This window comes from Oenanthe melanoleuca, chromosome 4, assembly GCF_029582105.1.
Source record: "Oenanthe melanoleuca isolate GR-GAL-2019-014 chromosome 4, OMel1.0, whole genome shotgun sequence".
Lineage (NCBI taxonomy): Eukaryota > Metazoa > Chordata > Aves > Passeriformes > Muscicapidae > Oenanthe > Oenanthe melanoleuca.
In genome coordinates this window covers 10989855-11009419 of record NC_079337.1, presented here as the reverse complement: position 1 = coordinate 11009419, position 19565 = coordinate 10989855, and the positions used below count along the sequence as shown (strand labels likewise).

At 48.2% G+C, this 19565-nt stretch overlaps 1 protein-coding gene across 5 annotated transcripts; it reads left to right on the top strand.

Moving 5' to 3' along the window:
* Nucleotides 1-7899: 7899 nt before the first annotated feature.
* PLAC8 (placenta associated 8) lies at nucleotides 7900-14131 on the top strand. Of its 5 annotated transcripts, none has more exons than XM_056489615.1 (5): nucleotides 7900-7998; nucleotides 9611-9738; nucleotides 9821-9945; nucleotides 10547-10650; nucleotides 14045-14131. In XM_056489615.1, coding segments are annotated over exons 2-5 (345 nt in total). In that variant the 5' UTR covers nucleotides 7900-7998; nucleotides 9611-9623; the 3' UTR covers nucleotides 14046-14131. The 5 variants fall into 5 exon arrangements, with proteins under 5 accessions (XP_056345590.1, XP_056345587.1, XP_056345585.1 ...); XM_056489612.1 differs by lacking the exon at nucleotides 14045-14131 and adding an exon at nucleotides 10916-11069; XM_056489613.1 differs by lacking the exon at nucleotides 14045-14131 and adding an exon at nucleotides 10916-11069 and having other exon boundaries at nucleotides 7907-7998; nucleotides 9614-9738.
* Nucleotides 14132-19565: the final 5434 nt, after the last annotated feature.

The following is a 19565-nucleotide window of genomic DNA, read 5'->3' as shown; positions in this document are numbered from 1 at the left end:
GATGGTGTGAGTTATTACAAAGGTAATTTTCAGTTTGAGGTGGAGCTTGCTGCGTGGAAGAGTTGCAATAACTCCTTTTTGTTATGAGAGTTATTTTTCTCCTGGGATGTCTAGGAGCAGTCAGGACTGAGTCTGGGATGTCCACAAAAAGGAGTAAATAGAGAAATATTTAAGAAGATTTTCTGCTGTGATTGCTGCATCAAGTGAAAAGGACAGGCTTCTGCAAAGTTGCAGAGAGTGAGCTGAGCTTATTTGTCAAGAGTGATTTGAACACAGACTAAGGACTGAAAACAAAAACAGAGCAGCCCAGAGCTATTGCCAAGTGTGTGTGAGCAGTGGTTGACCCTGGGCTACAAATTTGTCATGCAAACTGTTGACATTTTTTTATTTTTAATTCCGCTTGTTTTGACTTATGCCTACCGGTTTTATTTGTAGTCTTACAGGAAAAACTTGTTTCTAGGGGAATGCCTGGAAACAGTAAAAATAGCAAGTGCAGGCTAACTAAATGGCCCTTGCAAAGAAATTGTTCTTAAATAGAGTTTGCATTTCTGGGGTGTAGAAAGTATTAAGTTGAAGAAAAGCAGTTTAATAATGAAAAACAATAAAATAAAAAAAAAAAAAAAAAAAAATAAAAAAAAAAGGCTGCATTTTGTAGAAGGAGAATTTGATGCATCTAACTTAAACTTTATTAGCTATTTTCTAGTAATTAAAAAGTCTTGTAACTAGTAGGGATCAGGTTCTCAGTAGTGTTACTTCTGTGAGGTGGTGGCAAAAGTTATTAATCTATTTTTAACATACTGAAGTATCTATATCTCAGATTGGGTAAGAGCTCACATAGTGCATTTGAACCTTCTGATGTCCTTTGTCTGATGACTGCTGGTCATAAGAGTTTGTCTTAAAATGAGAGGAGGAAAAAGTTGTCGCTAAATAGAATAGAAATTAAAGTTTCAAAACAGTCCTCATGTCTGGAACTTGAAAATAATTTCATGTTTTCTGTGAGAGTTTTCCAAATTCATCTTAATTTCATTTTACACAGATAAGACATAGCTGTATTTTAGGTTCATTGCTTGAAAACCAGAAAGATTTAGGTTCCAGGCTGTAATACTGAGGATATTAAATTAGTGAAAATTTTATGATTAATAGGAGGAAATAATTTTTAAAGTGCAAAACAGCTAAAGGCCAAGTTTCTTCCTGGCTAAAACCTTCCTGTTTGGATTTGCTCTCAGATGTATGTACATCTCCACCCTTCATTCCCAAGGTTTTCTATTTCAAATCTTCACTAAGACAATCTCTGCTGTAATTGGATACAGTTCCTTAAAATGTTTTCAAATACTCCTGTCTCTAAGCATCAGCTTTTTATTAGTGTGCTTTTGCAGAAAACAACGTCCCCTGGAAGTTTCTTCTCTTCTATCAAACCTTGCCTTTTTCTCCCACCTTTTCCAAGTATTCCTCCACAGGATGTTGAGATAACAAATGCTTTTTTTTAGGCAGCAGGAAGGTCAAAAGTCCCCAACAGTGGCAAACTGAAACACTGCCAGTCGCTCAGTGAAACAGAAAGCTCTGTACCAACACTTGTGGGTATTGCTTTGTAGAAGGGTGTATCAAAGCAACACCAGCCCTTTGTCCAGGATCAGCCCTATAGCTAAGGGTGCTGCTCCTGCAGGGATAAAGGGAGAGCTTGCCAAGGCATTAGAAACCTGCAGGGTGGGGCTGGATCTTTGCCATAGAAGGCTCCTTCTCACAGTGGCACACGGGAACTCTCACACTCCCCTTTCCCTGGGAGAAGACTCATCAGAGGGGGGTCAGCCAAGGCAAGCTCTGCCTGTGTTCTGCTATCAGTATTTCTTGGTAAATATGGTTAGTGGGAGGGGGTCAGGGCTTTGCCTCCTTCTATTCCCAGGTATGTGCTGCAGAAGCTGTGCTGTGCAAACAGCCAGGGTGCCCATGCCAGGGAGCCTGGCAACACCAGGGCACTAGGTCGGGCATCTCGCCAGCCACTGGAGACATGAACTGGGAAAAAAGGCATTCCCTTTCTACTTCCACTTTGGCAAAAGCTAGGAGAGGGACATCAATTGGTTTCTAAACACTTCACAGTGCAAATACCAGGAGCTTCAAAAGAAAGCTGCCAAGAAAAAATGTGCATCTTAGCCAGCCGTGCGTAATGAGAAGTTTAGGTACTAGCTCAAGGCTCCTGGTATAAGGAAGAGGTGATTTTGATTTTCCTGCAACACTTCCCTGCATTTTGTGATGGAGGCAAAAAGCCAGAGCAGCTTTTAACACAGTGTGCTAGATGCAGAACCAGAATTAGAAAGAAAATAGCAAAAAACTTAATTTGTTTTACATTTACATATTTCTTTTCCTGGATGGTAGTGTTTAAAAAAAAACAAACCACCCTTCCAGGCCAGCTGTACAGAAGTGATTTTGTCTGTACAAAGCAGAAAACGGTCTAATACACTTAAAAGAAACCGAAACAAAACCATCAACAAAAGAACAGTGTTCATGCCAAGTTAAATGCTTCTAACAATAAAGCTGTAATTTCTGGGGTGGAAATTCCCATCCTAATGCAAAACAAAATCCAAAGCCACCCTTGAAATCTCACGCCTGCAAACCACAATTCCTCCAAATTGCAGTACTTCTTGTCTGTGACAGGTACAGTAGCAAGGAAATATACCTAATACAAAATAAATAAATAAATAAGGTACACATAATATAAAATATGTTCTATCAACTGCATAAAGAACAGAACCAAACCTGTAACAGGTTGTAAGGGCAGTGGGGGAAAGCAGTGACCTGCCCATTTCACAGGACCTTATTTTTTTCCTGCACTGATGTCTAAGCATTCAGAGAGTTCAGCTCTGAATGTAAAGTATCTCCCTTTCTACAACTCCCTGTGAAGACCTTGTGGCCAGGTGGGAGCTGGTCTTGTCTCCCAGGTAACAAGTTACAAGAAGAGAGGAGATGGCCTCAGATTACACCAGGGGAGGTTTAGACTGGGTATAAACTCCTTCACTGAAATGGTGGTCACACACTGGAACAGGCTGCCCAGGGAAGTGGTGGAATCACCATCCCCAAAAGGTGAGAGGTTGTGGCACTTGGGGATATGGTGGTGAACATGGCAGTGCCTTCATGGCTGGACTCAATAATCTTAAAGGTATTTTCCAATATAAATGTTTTTCTGTGATTTGATGTTGAAGGGAAATAATTTTATCATCAAGTTATCAATGTTCAATGCTCAACCTCACAAACAGCAGCACATACAACACCAGGGGACTGCTTTGAGGAGAAACTTCCAACACTGGTAAGAACACTGCTTAGAAGAAAAAACTGTGTGCATTTTGTGTTGCCTCTCATGCTGCAGCACAGCCAAATATTTGTCAAACAGATTTTCAGCTTCATCAGAGCTTTCTTCCCACAAATTCTGTCATACTATTAACCGCTTTTTCAGGGAATGTGTATAAATGGAAAAATGGAAGTACTTGAGAGGGAAATGGAGACTTCATGTACACCATAACATGCATTACTGTTGTTCATTTAAGCATTGGCTGCAAGGCACTTCCAATTTATTTGCTCAGGGCTGGCACGGTCCCTTTTTTCCCCCATGCTTCCGCATGCATGACACTGCACAGAGGGTGTAGCAGAGCAGTAAAAGAAGGATTTGGCAGACCACATTAAACTGTCACTTGGGTTGTATCTGTTAGATGAGGGGTGGGAGTTTCAGCCTCCCTTCTCCTCGGGGAGCCTCCTTCTCCTGTGTATGCACAGGTTGTCCCTGGAGCTGCTGGGCTGAGGTTGCTCTTGGCCAGGTGAAGGGCAGGCTGAAGGTCTGGTGTGCAGTGTATGCCTCCTCTCTCAGGTGACAGTGATCAACATTTGGTTGCTCAACCCCAAGCAGGACTCTGGTACCTACAGTTTCCTCCCTTGTTGTGTGTTTATCTGCTGAATGTGCTCTCCACAGCAGGACTGCTGCCAGCAGCACCTGGGGACCACTGCTGGTGGGATTTTTCTCAGGTGCTGGGTAGCATGGGGGAAGTGTTCTCTCACTCCTTCCCATGTCTCTCAGCCCTGCCATGATCTGTCAGGGGTCCTCTGAGATCTTGGGACATGCACACAGGGCAAGGTGCAAAGGCATTGAGTGTTGTATTTGCTGTCTTCAGGCTTTGCTCAAGAAATCAGTGGCAAGAGGGAAAGTGGGAGGCAAAAAATTGCCTTCAAGAATTCAAGCTGCTCAATGCTGATTTATTTATGCCATGTTAGGTAGAAAAAATGGGGGTTAAAGAGCTGGGGAGCTCCCATCAGAGGTTGTAACCTACCCTTCCATCATGGTGAGCATGTTGGGTCATGAGACTGCCATGGAAAAGGAAAGCTTTCTTCTGAGGAGGACTTGGGGTCGTGTACACGCAGCAGGTGTGGAGCCATACAGCTTCCCCATTTTGCACATCATCTCTCCTGGTTCAACTCTCTCAATAACTTCTCCCATCTGTCTTAAAAAACATCATTATTATTATTATTAAGTACTAAAGGCCCTTTTTAATCTACAGTACAAGTTATTCTGCTGAATAACATCAATGCCTTTAAAAAATACTTTTCACCCATCAAATACTGTGGCCAAGTGTGTTGAATGTCCTTCTGCTAATACCTTGGTTAATACTGGATTAACTCTATGATGCATCATGTGTGGCTGTTCTCTCAGCTCCTGCTCAGGTGTTACAGCAAGGACACCATGTGTGCCAGACACAAGCAGAAGAGAAAGTCCATCATCCCCTGCATTGTTCTGACAGAAGCTGTCAGCCTGGCATAAAACTGCCATAGAAATGGCACAGAGCACATGTCCAAGCTGGAAATCAGCCATGGGTCAGCTTACTCCAGAAAGGCTCTGGAGCTGACCCAAGAGCAGCTGAACTGCTGAGGTTCTGCTTCCCACCTCTCTCTGGGGATGGGGACAGGAGGATTTCACTTGTACCTTCTGGTAGCTCTGCTTGTGTGCAGGTGCAACTCAGTGAATTTTTGAGTTTGACACTTAATGAAGCAGCAGACTACAAAATGTATTAGTTGGACTGGTTTGTTTGTTACAAGAGGGTTGATTTGTTGATTTTTACTTTAGTCGTTTTTACTTTGTGAGCTCCTGAGATAACTCTTGCTTCCCAGAAGGCATTATCTTGTAAGCCTGAGTGACCTGGAGAAAGAGTGGCACCACTGAAAGCATGAAAAGCTAGCAAGCCACAGGAAGCAGAAGCTCAGCCAGAAAATGTGTGAAGCCTTTCTCTTGAAACATCTTGTGACAAACCACTGCTAGTGCTAGCATGTGGTTGTAGAGGGATTTGAAACCACTTCTAGGTCTGGCCAGCTGTGGCAAAGAGCTGCTGCAGAGCTTGGCCCTGGCTGTGAGCTCTCCACTATGTGCAGGACCTTATATTTGGGTGCCTGTGGCACAGGGGGATTCAGGCTCCTTGCCCAGCCATAGCATCATTCTCTGTCTGATCAGCCACCCAAGCACCCTCTCCACAGTGTGCAGTGTCCCTGGTGTGGGAGAGATGAGGGATGTGCAGACAGGAGCAGCTCAACTGCAATGGCTTCAGTTTCTGTGAGACGTGCCCCTGACCCTCAGCTACATTTTTGTGCGAAAATTTGTGTGAAAATTATCCAGCTCCATTCTCCTGCAGCTTTTACAGTTGCAGGAATTTCCGTTTTGCCTGAGCCATTTCAAGCTGTGGGTTGTGCAAGTTTGTGGGTAACGTTCTTCCATTGAAGCTGTGGTGACATCTAGAAAAAAAGGTGAAGTTTCTGACTCAGAAGCCCTTCTCCATGACTGAAACAGAACTCAGACTGTGACTCTGTCTCTGGTAAGGACTGGTGGGACCAGAGCTTTGGAGAGAGGCCCCCAGGCACCCTCCTGTGCCAGGCAGCCTCCCTGACTGGCACACCAAAGGTCAGGACCCTCTGTGAATGAACACACCTCTCATTACTTGAGACACCTTTGTTTGTGCAAATAGCATGAGGCAGTGTGCTGGGGAAGGTGGCTTTCCTCATTTGTGATTGTGTTTGAAGTTAGAGGTTGGGCTTGTTTTATGTGGTACAGAGAACAGGCACGAACATTTACATGTGAGTGACCCAAACTGGAATAAATGAGTTTCTGGTTGTAACTGCTCCACAAAATACCGTGGTAGACTGAGTAATTTACACTTTGCTCTTTGCAGAGAAAGCAAAAATCTGTAAAGGGAGATTTTTAAAATCTTCTTAAATGCTCCTGAATATTCATCAGTATTGCATTGACTGCAGTACATATTAAATTGGTGAGTATTGATTTCAGCAGAATTTTTCCATTGTCTTATTGAAATTAATAATGGAATGGCTTGGTTTGGAAGGGACTTTAAAGATCATCTAGTTTCAAACCCCTTGCTGTGGGCAGGGATGCTTTCCACTAGACCACATTACTCAAAACCCCATCCAACCTGGCCTTGGACAATTCCAGGGATGGGGCACCCACTGCTTCTCTGGGCAACCTGTGCCAGTACCTCACCACTCTAACAATGAAAAATTTCTTTGTAATATAGTCTAAACTTATCCTTCAGTTCAAAGCAATTCCCCCTTGCCCTGTCACTGCATGCTCTTGTGAAAAGTCCCTCTCCAGCTCTCTGGTTGCTCCCTTTAGCTACCAGCAAGTGCTCTGAGGTTTCTCTGGAGGCTTTTCTTAACACCTAAAAAGCCTGACTGCATTTCAGCTTCCTGTTTCCCTCCTCCCCAGCAGACTCCTAGGCTATGAGTCTCATCCAGTCAGCTGGTGGGATGTCAGGCATCTCCTCCCCTAGCGAGAATCTGCTGATCTAGAACTTTTTGCAAACTTCAGTTTCCACAGCCTATTGCAATATTCTTGCATAAAAAACCAACTGTGTGTGATCCAGCCAGGGAGTGGCCAGGCAGCCCCATTGTAAAACAGGGACAGACACAAACTTTGAAGCTGCTGGAAGCCAAGGGAAGCATTTCAAGGCACGGCTCCCTGTTTTCTCAGCAGCACTACTGGTAAAAGGCTTCACTTAAAGCACCCTAAATCCCCTGAAGTTTAGCCCAAACTTCTCCTTTCTCCATTCTTCATGAGGGTGGGAGGAAAGGGGAACCTCATCATCAGCACTTCCCATGGTATGCATTGAACTTGACTTGCTCCTGAGGAAGCAGCCACTCAGCCCCTCTCTGGGATCTCTGCACACTGTGTGCATCCTGCTGGGAAACAAAAAGTGCTGTCCCAGTGCCACAGATACTCCACAAAATGTGGAAGTGCTTCCAAAACTGTCATGACTTGCAGAGGGCATGAGTGATTACATATTTGGGGCATGTTAGTGAAGAAACTGTAAATATTAGTATCTTATAAAGGGAAATTTATGTGTGTATGGTAAGTGCTTGGTTAATTTTACAGTGGCTGGGCTACATGGCCTATGACAAGCACTTAGGGAATCAGGCTAATTTTTATGGAAAGCCTCCATATGGGTTGTATTTTCTGAGAAATGGAAACAGAAATGTCTGTCCCAATGAAAGTGCATAATTCGGAGCTGCTCTCCCCAGAACAACAACAACATGTGGGCAAAGTTAAGAGAATAAGACAATAAACATGCAAACCTTTTTTTTTTTTTTTTTTTTTTTTTTGGGTTTGGATTTTTTTGGTTGGGAATTTTTTTTTGTTTGGATTTTTTTTTCTGGGTTTTTGTTTTGTTTTGTTTCGTTGGGTTTTTTTTTGGTTTGTTTTTTTTTTTTTTTTTTTTTTAAGAGAATAACTAATCCTGCGAGAAGGAAAAATAAATGCCTGTGTTGTGCATGTGTAAAATCCACAGTTTTAAGGACAGGGCACAGCTCTTGACTTCCCCCTTCAAGTTACCTCCCACCCATTGTTATGCTGGCTGCCAATGAGAACATCCGAGGGAGTTAAGGTTAGTTTCACCTTCGCCAGAGCCTCTTTGTGCAGAGTCCCGGCTGGAGAGGAAGCTTGCACTGACCAAGGCTGCTCACCAGGTTAGTCCTCTAAAAGCATGGAAGTAACTTTAGTAACTTTTTAGTAACTTTTTAGCCTGGGCAGAGTGGGATATTAGTGTCAAATTAGGGATTTTTTTTTTCTTTTTTTTCCTGCTTTGCACAAAATAGAAATCAAATAGGCAAATCCTACTTGGGGGAGTGGGGGCTTTTAAAAAGCTATGTAGAAAAGCTGGGTTATGCAGAGTTTACCTTTGCTTGCTGCTTTCTGATGCTAACACCGTTGTATAAATGTTTTGAAGGAATTTCACTGGTACTTTACTCTCTGTTTAAACTGGGCTGCCCCACCAGAAGCTCGGATATCGATGGCTTTTGATTCTTTTGATTCCTGTCTCCCTGTGTGCTGGCTGTCCTTTCAGTGGGGTGTGCTGGCAAGCGCAGCTGTGCTTCAAACTCCTCAGTCTTGTTTGCAGCTGGGAGAGGAGAAGCGAGGTGGAGAACCCTCGTGTGTAACAGTGTAGGGAGATTCTCCACGTGTCCGTGCTGTGGGCAGGCAGGGGAAGCTGTGGCTAGGCACAGGCATCTCTCTGGACGCACACCTGATGCCACCTCCAGCTGCATTCCCGCCGGAATTGCAGGCTGGATGTGCTGCCGGCAGCAGCCAGGAGTGGGATTTCTGGAGAAACACGCATATCTCCAAAGGATGGAGAAAAAAGGTGCACCCCCTCCCCCCTCATCCCTAATTTCGGTTTCTGTTCTGGGATCTGAGCTCAGGAGCAGCAGGAGAGGAGAAGGGGAGGAGCCTCATCACCCAGCAGGGTGGGTCTGCCTTTGTCGAACTGCTGTTTCTAAGAAATACGAGAAACCAGCCCTGCTTACAGAAAAAGTCTCAACAAATTCGAGCAGGGAGTTTATCTTATCTCAGAGAACCTCACCCATGTCCAAACTTCCTCTGAATTGTTATCCAGAAATATTTTGTGCTTTTTTTACTTGGCTAGGGAATTAGAAGCAGAGAGGAATTGTTCTTGTTGTTATTCTTGTTATCATCACTATCATCATTATTATTACTTCAGACCTGAGGCTCACTGATTTTCAAGATTTGCTTGCTTGTTTAACCACAGGAAGGCAAGGAGAGAGGGTCAGACTTCAGATGTTGGTTTTCTCCCTTTCTGGCTCGCTGCATCCAGAAACCAGAGATACGAGTTCTCCATAGTATCTCTCTTGAGTGCAGCCGGGCTTTGCTATGAGGAAATGAGTCCACAGGTGCTTCCCACACGCTCTGTGCCCATGCCAAAGCCATCTAGTGTAAAATACACCAGGTCCAACAACCAAATGCCCAAGTCACTCCCTTTAGCCTGGGTTCACTGCCCAGCCCAGCTCAGCACAAGGGGAAGGAGCCCTGTCTAAGCACTAGCCAAGCCTTTGTGGGGTGGGGTGGGAAACATCAGTGACCTGGTGCTATCTTGAAGGCTGGATAAAAAGGCAGATAACGTGAAAACCTTGAAAAGATAGAAATGCAGGCAAGATACGGATATGCTCTATCACCCCCAGTGGCAGCTAGGGAGCTGGGCAAAAGGCAGCCTGCTGAAGGGTGGCAGCCACCAGCTAGGCTGGAGGTTCAGCGTTTTCCCTGAGTGCTTCCTGCGTCTTCCAGAAGAGAGCCTGGGATGGCAGCCCCGACCGTGGTGACGATCCAGCCGCAGTACGGCGCGCCCGTGTCCTCCGTGTCCAGGTGCACGTGGCAGACGGGCCTGATGGACTGCTGCTCCGACTGCGGCGTCTGTGAGTGCCCAGACACGCTCCCTGCCCTGCCAGCCCTGTGCAGCCACGGCAGGGCCTCACCCCTGTGTTTCTCCCCCGGCAGGCTGCTGCGGGATGTTCTGCTTCCCGTGCCTGGCGTGCCAGGTGGCCGGGGACATGAACGAGTGCTGCCTGTGCGGGACCAGCGTGGCCATGAGGACCCTGTACCGCACCAGATACAACATCCCGGTGAGTGCCGAGCCTGCCCCTCGCCCTGCTGCGAGCCTGAAGGGCAGGGCGCCCCGGGCACCCCTCTCTGCACTTCGGGGAGGGGCTCAGGGCAGCACAGATTTCCATTCCCCCTTTTTTCCCCATTCACACTCACCTCAGCTGCTGCTTCCTCCTTTGAGATAACTGTGGGCTCACTAAAGAATAGGTGAAGCTGGTTACAAGGATAAAGATCCATAATCAGGTTTGGGAGAAAGGTGGACAGTACATTCTTGTGAGGTTGTTCCTTCCTGCAGGGGAGGTGGTTGCTGCCATCCCAAATGCACACCATGGGGGCCCAAGTTCACTTGGCCCACTCTGTCTGTTCATGTGTGCATTTTTCTTCCCAGCCTGAACTTCAGAAATCAAAAAAGAAGTAGCTATCTGCAGCCTGCACAAAGGGCTCCTTCCTTCCTTTCCGTGGCTTGGGGTTTGCCAGACCAAGGCTGCAGTGTTTTTCTACTAAGGATGCTGCAGTCTGCCAAGAAAAAAAGAGTACTTGGCCTGGAATGTGATTAATATTATCTCAGCTAGAAGATGGCTTCTGGGTAGCCTCTGTCCCTGACCAGTTTCTCCCTAACAGGGGTCCATTTGCTCTGACTTCTGTGTCACCATGTGGTGCACCATGTGCTCTGTTTGCCAAATAAAGAGAGACATCAACCGCAGGAGGGAGCTCGGCATATTCTGGTAAGCTGGGGTGCTGGTGCTGGTCCATAAAGCTGCTGTCACACACACAGCAGCTCTGGGGTGGCTTCCCAGAGCCTCTCCTGCCAGCTCTTGACACCTGACAAAGTTTGCTGCAGTGGGGAAATGGCCATGGACAAGTGACAAGAGTGACCTGTCCTGTCACTGGGGACCTTGTGTAGGGTGGAGGGGGAAGGACAGGGGGGACACACAGGGTGTGGTGAGGCACAGCCCCACTCCCTGACACGCCTCTCCCATCCTGTTGCAGATGCTGCCATCCTCGCTGCATCCTTGGAACTGCTGCAGGCAGGAGTCACTGCTGCCCTGGCTCTTGGAAATGCACCATCTGGGGCTTGCCTCGATGACATTTAATGATTTTTCCCTATTAACTGCAGAAATAAAGTTTTGAATTTGTCTTCCTACCTCTGTGTATGTCACTCTTGCACCACCCATCCTTCTCCTGCTCAGTCCATCTCAGTAGCCCCTGTTGTAGCTGAGATTTCCCTGTGCTTGCTGCAGAGATTTTCACCAGTATTCTGTTACTGGATCAGCTTTTAGAAAGGATATTTAACACATTCCCATCCAGAAGGTGGAGGTTGCATCCACCCTCTCTCCATCACTCTCAAGAGAAATGCTAAAGGACTTTTTATCCCCACAAATATCTCCCAGCTTCATTCTTTAAGGAGAATATGATTGGGTTTTTGTTTCCCCTCTGCCTTCAGCTTCACCACAGAGCTTTTGAAGGGCAGGCCCATGCTGCAGGGTGGGTGGGTGGGATGGCACTCCCAGCTGCTTAAACCCAGATGGCTCAGAATGGTGCTGTGGATGATCCCTGGCAATGCAGAAAAATTCATTTTTAGCCTGAGAGAGGCCACCCCCGTGTCACCCAGTGCAGTTACAGGCAGTTCTTGTGGGTGCTCAGGTTTGACAAAGGCAAGGTGGCAGCACAGGAGCCTGGGAACAAAGTGCCTTCTCTGGAAAGTTCTCCCAATGGGGTTCTGGGCATGGAGAACCTCCAGCTGGGGAAAGACCAAGGCAGGCAGCAGGAATGTAGCAGGGGAGCTGCTGCATTGAGCAGCACTAAGCTGGCATTAGTCAGAGGGAGCAGAGGTCATTTACAGAGCACATAGAAAGCATGAGAACCAGGAGCAGGACACATATCTGCTGGGACAAGGACAGCTTGGAAAGTATGTATGCCATGGCTTTGTTTTGGTTGTGGTATGGAATCTCCTCCTGGCTGAAGTGGTGATGCTGGGCAAGGGGAAGGGCTGGAAGCAAAGGTGAGGTTTTCTGCCTGGAAAAGTGCTTCAGGGTTAACCACAGTGTGGTGTGTGCTGCTGATGGCATCCTGACAGATGTGGGGAGCAGGGGCAGAGAACTGCAGTTTTTGCACAGATTGTGCATATACAGTGCCTGTGGATGCTGCTTTTTGACCCTGGCTGCTGGTGAAATGGTTGCATGCACCCCAGGATCCTTTTGTCCCCATCAGTCACTCCAGCATAGCTGGTGATGCCATGGGGCTGTGAACTGTAGGATTGTGACACATTTGGTGTGCTGGGCCATCTCTCAGGAGGTGTGTGTGCCAGAGGCTTCTCCAGGCTGCTGCCTGCTCTGCACTGCAGCCTCCACCCATGCAGGGATGTGGTGTGCTCTGGGAAGGGGAAGGGGAAGCCTGGCTGGAGGCATCCTGCCCCTAAAGCTTCTCTTGCTGCTGCTGCTCCTGTCCACACTTCTCCCTGTGGTCCCTGTGGTCATCCTGCTGCTGAACATCCCTGTCCCTGCAGGGGAGCCCCATGCTGGGTTACCAATGCACAGCCTGCCCATGGTTTGTCTCCTTCCCTGCCCTCCTGGACCTTGCTTTCAGATCATTGTGTGCCAAGGCTTCCTGAAGGAGCTGCTGTTTTGGCATGCCAGGAGGTGTTACACTGGCTGCAGAGGTGGTGGGAATTACCTGGGACCTTGTGGATGAACAAACAGGGACAGCTGGCCAAGGCATGGCCAGGAGGCTTCCAGAGAGGGACAGTGGGTGCAGGATCCCCTGCTGCACTCACAGGTGTCTCTGACAGGGACAGCCCAGCCATGCTTCCACTGCAAAAAGTCAGGAGCAGACACCATGTAGAGATTTTTACCAGCTTTTTCTCCCCCTTACACTGTAATTCAGCAATCTTTTTCCTCTTCCTGAGGCTGCCAGGAACAAGGGCTGGCCCTGCAGGCTGTGTCTGGCAGCTGGGATGTGTCTGTAGATGCTGGGGAGTCACAGGGGCTGCCAGCAGAGCCATCAGCCCTTTGCCAGCTGTTGGCATTAGTCAGTACAAACACAATGCCACAGCCAGTGCCACCCTGATGTGGGTAATGAGCTCCATGGCATGGTCTGAGTGCTGGGCAGAGCTGCCCCACCCCGTTTATTGTGTTGTTTAATACTTAACTTCGTGTAAATGTGCAATTTTGATGTGAAAACAATCCTCTCAGAGTGCTTAGCAAAGTGGTGCAGAGCTTGGGCACAGGGCAAGGAATGTGTCTGTGTGAGATTCCTCCTGTGGGAGCATCCTCTATTTTTGTTTGCTTGCTTGTTTTAATTAAAGCTCTAAAACCAAAAGTGAGAGTGGCAGAAGCTGGTGCTGTGCCTTGCAGGGGTGGCAGGGAGGGAAGGAGCTGCTGGTGCAGGTGCAGGTGCAGGTGATGTTGTTACATTAGTCAGGTGCTTTTGGGGATGGTTTTAGAGTGAGTTCTAATGCTTTTAGCGAGTAAAAGGTCTCAAATGCCACAGTAGCAGTGAGTAACCTGGTGTGCTAAGAAACTAGAATTCTAATAGGTTAAGGAATGCTGGTCTGAGTTTGCATCTTAGCTTGTTAGAAAAATCCTGTATAAGAATATGTATTGGGAGAGTTGTTGCTTTTAGCCATTCTGGCTTTTAGCTATTGGCTTTTGCCAGGGCTTCTAGCCATTTGCTTATTGCTACTTCTTTTGCCATTGCTTGCCATTGCTTTTGCTATTGCCTTTTGAGACTGATGTGCTTTGTAATAAGATGTGATTTGTAATAAATAACCTTAGCAACTCTTAGCTCCTTTGCTTATTTAGGAGATTACCTGACAAGCAGGAGCTAAGAGCTCTGGACTCTGGTGCCTAAGAGTACTGGGGGTCAGAAAGAACCCACAGCTGATGTAAAATAGCAAAGCAAAGGGTTATTCCTGCAATTCCCACCCTCCACAGGGCTCCATCCTGGGAGACTTTTGCTCCCTCTGGGCTGTGTGCCCTCTGCCAGCTCAGGAGAGACATCAGCTGCAGGAGGGAGATGGGCATGTTCTGCTAAGCTGGGGTGTTGGTGCTGCTCTGCCTCACTGCTGCAGTGCAGCAAAGGCTGAGGAAAGGCTGACCCTGCTCTCCCATCCCCTTGCAGATGCTGCCATCTTCAGTGGAGCCCCTGCAGGCAGCAGCTGCTGCCCTGGATGTTGGGACATGCACCACGAGGAGTTTGCTTTCACTGTGCTCCATCCTCTCCTCTCGGGGTAAAGCCAGCAATAAAAGCACTGCCTGTGTCTTCCTGCCCTTGTGTTGAGATTTATGTCTTTCTGAAGCATCAGACTGAGTGCTGTACTTTTCTAGGCTCTGTGGCCAGAGGCATGATGAGGTTGCAAGTTAGAGGCTTCCTCTTGCCCACTCACACCGGAATGAGGCCAGACCACAAAATTCAGTGAGGAGAAGACAAAAAAAAAGCAAAATCTATGGGAACACTCCTCTGTGGACACCACCAGTGTGCAGAGCTGGTGACAGCACTGCTCAGAGAAGCCCAAGAGTGCTGAACCCATCTCTGTTGATGCCTGGAGTGTCCCCAGCACCAAGACACAAGTGCTGGTGATGCTGTGGGATTCCCAGTCATTCTGCTGTCCCCACACAGACATTGTCAAGAGAGAATCACATGGGAGCCACTCAGACCCCTGCAGCTGCGGGTGTTGGGTGTAATATGCTGTGGTGGAAGAGCTGGGACTTGGGGTGCAAGGGTTTATCCATTGCCTGCCACGGGGACAAACAGGGAAGAGGTAAGTCTGGGACTGGGATGCTCTGGCTCAGGCTGGTTTCAGGTTTATTGCTTTGAACAGGATAAAGTGGGGCTTTGCCCAGACTGGGCTGCAGGAGGCTCTGTCACATCTGTGCTTCTGTGCTGGCACCTGCAGGACAGGACGGGGATTTATTCAAAAGTACATTTCCACTCTCCTGTTTTCAGAATCACAGCTCCTGCTGCAGCTGCCCCCGGTGTGGAGGGGTGAGGCTGTGCCACTGCTGGCAGTGTGTCTGTGTTTTTGTGGCCCTAAATCCCTGGCAGGTGCATCCTGCCACAGCAGAGCAGGGCTGGGGCTGGCTCTGAGCCCACAGCACAGGCAGCTGCCTGGTTCAGGAGTCCATGGCTGTGCTGAGAGCACCAGCATCGAGGGCTTCAAAGCCACACAGCCAGGAGAGCTGAGGTCCCCTCCTTCCAGGGACAAGTGAGCCCTGTGTCCCATCTCTCCTCCCCAGTGAAGGATGTTCTGGGTTTCCCCAGCAGCCATTCCTGCTTGGCATCCTCCCACACCCATCCTTGACCAGGGAATCTCCTCCCCGGGTCTCTTCTCCTCAGTGCCTGCAGGGGTTGGTCCCTTGGGACCATGAGCTCCTACAGTGAGCCAGAAGCTGCCAGGAGGCTGCTGAGCAGGCACCAGGACACAGAGGGTTTGTTTCTGTGAATTTCTTTGCTAGAAGTAACCACAAATGACTGCTGCTAAAGCACACACTAAAGATCACTCACATGCTGGCACATCCGTGTGCATTATCTGAGGTGCTAGCAGTGCCACCCTTGCCAAACTGCTGGAGGGAAATCCCCCTTGTGGCAGTGATCCCACATCCCAGAGTGCTGTGGGCCAGGATCACTGTGCTTTCCTTGTGATGCTGCCCTGGATGCCAGGATGGTTGTGGGCATTTTTCCTTGCTGCTGCCAGGTCCTTCTTTGGCACAGCTTTGCCCTGTGTCCTCATGGGGCTTTGTTTGCTGTGGAGGAGCAGCAAGGAGCCAGGAGCAGCACAAGTGCCTGTGTCATCCCAGGAGTGCCAGGGGACACAGGAGCTGCAGGCCCTGTGAGGGATCCCTGCAGGCCCCCTGAGGGTCCCTGGGGTGTGCTCCCAGAGCTGTGACTGGTTGCTGTCTCTCCCTTTTTAGGTGCAGAGGAGGCTCTACTGCCAGAAGAGCCAGGCTCACCCTCATCTAATTCTGCTGTCAGGAATGGGACTGAGAGAGACCCCAGCCAGTGAGGAGCATGTGTTTAATCCTCAGGGGAAGGGGCCAGGCTCCTTGCTGGGTGGAGCTCCCTGCAGGGGACAGCCACCCTGAAGGATTATAGCCCTAAGCCTGAATTCAGGAGGCTGGAACACATCAGTGAAACCCAGCTCAGTCTGAGCAGCAGGGAACCTGCCAGGAAACCTCCCACTCAAGTAAAATGTATGATGTTAACATCACAGTGGCTGACACTGGTACTCTTCTGGGGCACAGGTGAAGTCATTTGTTATGGGAATGTTAAGCCTTACAGGGGAAAGGCCCATCATGTTGTTTGCAGGGCTAATGAGACAGCCCAAATGATTCCTGAGAGGTTTGACACCAAGCTGGAAGTACTGCACAGCACCACACCAGCCTGATCTGCAGCTCAGGAGAATTCCTGGTGAGCATCCTGTTGAGCAGCACTAGATTCAGTGTCTGCATCCCTTCCTTGAGGTTCATCACCTTGAGCCTTTCAGTAGCAATTACTCATACAAGATGTGTTTTCTTCTCCTCCTTGCAATAAATTTTTGTCATATTTTTAAACATTGCCTTCCAGTGCTGAGGTGAAAGTGCAGATCCTCATTTGACTCCAAAGCAAAGAAAGGGCACAGCCCAGGAGCTGCCCATGGCTGGTGTGGCCGCTGCACAGATTGTACCTTTTGCTCTGGTTAATGGACAGCTGGTGGTGACTTTCTGCCAGATGTAGCATTTAAACAGCACATGCAAGCTGCTTGAAAGGCTTGTCTGATAAGGTGATCCCTCACTTAAGGTGTGTTTAACATCTCAGGGTTTATGTGTTGTGAACTGACCAAAGGTCAGCTGCATGTTGTGGGTGTGCCTCACATCTGACCAAGCACAAAACACAGGTGTGAAAGGTTGAACTCCATATTTAATCAGTTACTAATGTTAAGTAACCCCGGAATACACCACAGGTTTGCCCCAAGATAGATGAGGAAAATTTATGAGCACTTTTCAGGCATTCTTATCTGACAAATAAGCAGCTAGGTCAAGTATGGCCTTGGAGACAGTAAGCTACAAAAAAAAAAATTATTGGGGTGGAATACATTGAGTTTTGCACTCCTGAGGGCACATGTTTCCAGCCCTGCAGCAGCAAAATGGATGAGTTGCCAAAAGTGTGCACTGTCTCTCCCTAATGAAATCTGTAATCTTATCTCTGAGGAACCATGTTCCTACAATGCATTTCTTTTATTACTGATTTGAATGTGAATGGCTCTGTGTTATCTTTATACAGGACCCATAAACATCAGCAGCCACCAGAGTTGATAACACAGCCCCTCCAGGCTGTGTCTGTACATGTGTCCCATACATGTGCCTAAGAGAAAAAACCTCCAGTGAAATTAAATTGCTCCTGGCCTGTTTCCAAAAAGGCAGGCTGAATTCCTTTCACTCAGTGTTTCAGACTCTAATGCAAGCATCAGCTGGGGCTTTTCTTCTGGCAGTCTGCTCCATGCCTGAGCACAGAACAACTGTGACTTGATTCACTCGGAAACAATCTCAAGGACACCTGTGCCCACAATTAAAAAAACCCACCAATTCATATTGGCTCTTAAAAGTAGAGCAAATATCTGTGCAGACAAAATAACCACAGTTTTCATCTCATTTTGCTGTTGTTGGTTGGTTGAATCCTGAGCAGCAGTCATGCTGAGAGCAGCAGTCACCTCTCTCTGCATCCCATGCAGGTGCTCTGGTTTTTCCTAACTCATTGAAGAATATCCTGAGTTGGAAGGGACCCAAGAAGGATCATAAAGTCCAGCTCCTGGCCTGGCACAGGACAGTCACAAGAACCACACCATGTACCCAAGGGTATTGTCAAAGATCTTCTTGAGCCCTGTCAGGCTTGGAGCTGTGACCACTTCCCTGGGGAGCCCCTTCCAGTGCCCAAACACCCTCTGGGTGAAGAATTTTTTTTCTAATATCCATCCTAAATGTCCCCTGGCACAACTTCAGGCCATTCCCTGGGGTCCTGCCACTGTCACCACAGAGAAGAGCTCAGTGCCTGCCCCTCTTCTTCCCCTCAAGCTGTAACTGCAGTGAGGTCTCCCCTCAGTCTCCTCCAGGCTGAACAGACAAGTGCCCTCAGCCACTCCTGGTGTGGCTCTCAGAGCGCTTCACCATCTTTGTTGCCCTCCTTTGGATGCTTTCTAGGGTTTCATTTTTACACTGTGGCAGCCCAGCCTGCCCCAGCCCTGGAGGTGAGGCTGCCCCAGCTCAGAGCAGAGGGGACAGTCCCTCCCTTGCCCAGCTGGCCATGCTGTCCCTGATGTCCCCAGGACAGGGTTCCCTCCTGGCTGCCAGGGCACTGCTGACTCACATTCACCTTTCCATGGAGCAGGAGCCCCAGGTCCCTCTGCACAGCGCTGCTCTCCAGCCTCTCATTCCCCAGCCTGTGCATCCAGGGTGCCCCAGCCCAGGTGAAACACACAGCACTTGTCTTTGTTTAAAGTTCTTGTGGCTGGTGATTTCCCAGCCCTCCAACTTGTGAAGTTCTCTCTGCAGGGTCTCTGCCTTCAAGGGAGCAAACAGCTCATCCCAATGCAGAAATTAACTTAGCACACCTTTGAGTCCTGCATCCAGGCTGCCTGGGGATAGTCCAGACCTGATACCACAAATTGTCTGCTGAGGTTTCCAGCCCAGGCTGCAGATATGCACCCTGAACCAGATAACAGCATTTCTGCACCTCTTCAGTCACGTGTGCACCTTCTCAAATGCCACTGGGACTATGCAATGATTGTCACTAGCTGCTGGTATGCTTCTAAGTCTCATATAAATATAGCAGAGAGTTAATTATTATAAATTCACTGATAAAGGAAAGAACAAGGTCTCAGGAGCATGGTTCATGAACAATAATATACTAACCTATCCCAGTTTACAGCTATGTAAAAAACCCAGTCCTCTGGTGTTTGGTCCAGGTGATGTTTAATAATTAGTGATAAATCTTTCTAGGAAAAAGAGTTGATAAAAAAATCATTATTTCAAATGGAAACCATCCATAATGTGTACTCTTCTGTGTCATCTGCCAAGGAGAAGGATTGTGACTCCATGGGTTCCTGCATTTATCAAAGCTCTGGTAGAGCCCTCACGTGGGATGGTGCCAGAAGAACTGATGGAGTCCCTTCAGCATCCCTCAAAGTCTGCCCAACCTCATCTTTGGGATTATTGGAAGCTACAACTACCCTGGAAAGCAAAAAAAAAACGCAGAAGAAGTGGCATGCCTGTCATTGATCCTGCTCCTAGAGGGATGTGAGATGTGGCTGATGCTGCCCAGTAATCTCAGCTGGGGACCAGTTCTCCTGCTCTGAATAACCAAGGCTGCCTCACCTTTGCCTCCTTCCACAGCACCAACGCCGTGCCCACATTCTGTCCTGTGAAAACCCCGCTCTGCTGGGCTCAGAACAGCATTTCTGTGGGTATTTGGAAGTGAAGGAAAGTGAGCCCATCTCCAGGACACTGTGGGAGGAGATGTCCCAGCCAGCTGAGCCTTGCCCGACGCGCCTGCTGGGATTCATCCCGCAGGTGGAGATGCTCTCCTTCCCTCACGGTGCCTCTGGCTTTTGCTCTGAAAGGAGAAAAGGTGAAAGCAGCGGCTCGCCCTGGCCCTGCCCTCCGCTCGGAGA

What these genes read in the sequence shown, in the direction of transcription:
- PLAC8 (XM_056489610.1), top strand. Translation starts at nt 9,624, where the DNA reads ATGGCAGCCCCGACCGTGGTGACGATCCAGCCGCAGTACGGCGCGCCC. An exon ending in CTGCTCCGACTGCGGCGTCT is followed by an intron (nt 9,739 to 9,820) that starts GTGAGTGCCCAG and finishes CTCCCCCGGCAG; the next exon opens with GCTGCTGCGGGATGTTCTGC. An exon ending in GCACCAGATACAACATCCCG is followed by an intron (nt 9,946 to 10,546) that starts GTGAGTGCCGAG and finishes TCTCCCTAACAG; the next exon opens with GGGTCCATTTGCTCTGACTT.